Raw genomic sequence first — 1,973 nt, forward strand, 5'->3', positions numbered from 1 at the left:
GTGGCTGCCCTCCTCGGTCTAGCCTTTCAAAGTGAAAAATCAACCAATATAAGTCAGTGTCCCAATGGAAGAGAAGGTCCAGCTCTGCCTCCTCTTTGGAACACAGAGGGCAGGTGACCCCTGTAAGTGGAGGAGAGCTTGCCTTCAAATCCCCTTCCCAGTACCCACGGACAGCCAGATTTCACCCACTCTAGGCCAGTTACCAGCCCCAATCACAGCTCTGCCCTGCTCAAAATCCTCCCACAGGCCCCTCTGCTTGAACAACAAACTCCTTGCTTGGCATTCAAGGCCTTCTAAGATCTGTTCCCTGGAAACTTCTGGCTTTATTTCCCATACATTATTCTAATCCATCGACCTTCCCCCCACCCATGCTTCAGTCTCTTGCTTCCATTATCTGACTACTTTGTGAACATATTAACAACACAATCCCAGCCCACCAAGGTGTCAGATTCTTCTTTCAAGCCACAGGGGGTCAGGGGGAAGTTGGGGCCATTTGGGGAATGGATAACCCCTGTTCAAGCTCTCTGTATACTTGGCAACTGAGTCATCCCAACACAGCTGAGCAGAGAGCAGACATTTGTAGCCAAGTGTCTGGCTAGGTTCTTATGGAAAGCCCCAGCAGTACCCTGGGGGCGGAGGCGGGGGAGGTTGGACCTGCTGATTGGGCAACCTTGGGTTCCAGATCTTACCATCTTTATTGCTGGTGACAGGAATGTTGTGTACAGTCCTAAGTTTGAAACAGGATCCCGTAAGCACCTGGAGCTCTACTGAGCTCAGGACAAAGGCCTGGAGATCTGCAGGAGGAGCCAAGAGAGAGTGGAACGTCACCACAGGTCCACTAGGACTTGCTGCTCTTCCTTGGGGGCTATTGCAAGAAAAAAAGCTTAGCTCTAGAGGCAGAGTGGGTCATGGCAAGGGAGGGAAAGACTTGTAGACACTAGCATGGGGATAGTCGTGGGTGCTGTCAGGGGGCATAAATTGGGAGAGTGTAAGTGAAGAGGCCCATGTATGTGTGTATGAAAGAGTGAGAGCAAGAGAGACAGAGACAGATGAACAGCTCTGGGCTCAGTCCAGTCCTATTGCTAATTCATTGTACGGTTTAAGGAAATCGACTTAAATTTTTGGGGCCTCAATTGATCAGTAACATCAATTGAAGTGCTACCTGCCCCGGCACTTTATAGAGTGACTATGAGAGCCGAAGAGGAGATACTGGACATGAAAGTGCTCGGAAATATAGAAGGCCTCTTGTTGCTACGAACCCCATCAGGGCATTGTAAAGTGGGGCAGGACTTTACCCTTCTTCTGTAGTTTCTGAATTGCTTCTCTCCACTCTGACCTCTCATAGTCCGAGGACAGCAGGAACAGGTAGCTCTGAAGAGAGGAGATGACAATTCAGTAGGATGATCGTAGTCAGGCCAAGCACATTCCTGGATTCTGGAGGCCCAACAAAGCTCCTTCTTACCCAGGCACCCCAGGCTTGGAGAAGGAGGCACCTGGGAGGAAGACCTCCTTCTTGGGAAGCCCAGTGACGGCAGTGACAGTGATGGCCAGCAGAGGGCACTGGCTCTACACCAGTGGGGAGAGGAAATCCAGGGCTGGAGCCATGGTGGCCTCCTTGGAAATTGGGGGCCTGAGTCCCTGATTTCCATAGGTCAAGGCCAGGAGCTATAGGGAGTGGGCAATCCTGGACCGAGGAAGGGGCCTCTCTTTGTTCCACCCTTTCTGACCTTTCCATTCCGATTGTGGATCCGAAACGGGATTGTGGGGGAATTGAGCAGCAGCAAGAACTCATTCTCAAACATCTTCTTTTTCAGGCGCTCAATCGCCCGGCTCTGTGCTTTGTTGGCTTTCTGCAGGGGACAGAGGGCACAGATGGTTTCCCTGACACTCAGATTCTACTTATCACCCAGCAGCTCTGAGCACAACTTTCCCTGTGATTGTTTTATTTTCTTTTTCTGTATTTTTCAATGCTT

At 50.7% G+C, this 1,973-nt stretch overlaps 1 protein-coding gene across 1 annotated transcript in view; it reads right to left on the reverse strand.

The window, feature by feature from the left end:
- ABR (active BCR-related) overlaps window positions 1–1,973 on the reverse strand; it is a 183,969-nt gene that overhangs the window by 42,415 nt on the left and 139,581 nt on the right. Inside the window, exons 13-15 of the mRNA XM_011359903.2 lie at window positions 1,728–1,850; window positions 1,296–1,371; window positions 690–794 (exon numbers count right to left, since the gene is read on the reverse strand). Of these exons, the coding sequence (XP_011358205.2) occupies window positions 690–794; window positions 1,296–1,371; window positions 1,728–1,850 (304 nt within the window). The remainder of the gene's footprint in view (window positions 1–689; window positions 795–1,295; window positions 1,372–1,727; window positions 1,851–1,973) is intronic.

Source organism: Pteropus vampyrus, unplaced genomic scaffold, assembly GCF_000151845.1.
Source record: "Pteropus vampyrus isolate Shadow unplaced genomic scaffold, Pvam_2.0 Scaffold50, whole genome shotgun sequence".
Lineage (NCBI taxonomy): Eukaryota > Metazoa > Chordata > Mammalia > Chiroptera > Pteropodidae > Pteropus > Pteropus vampyrus.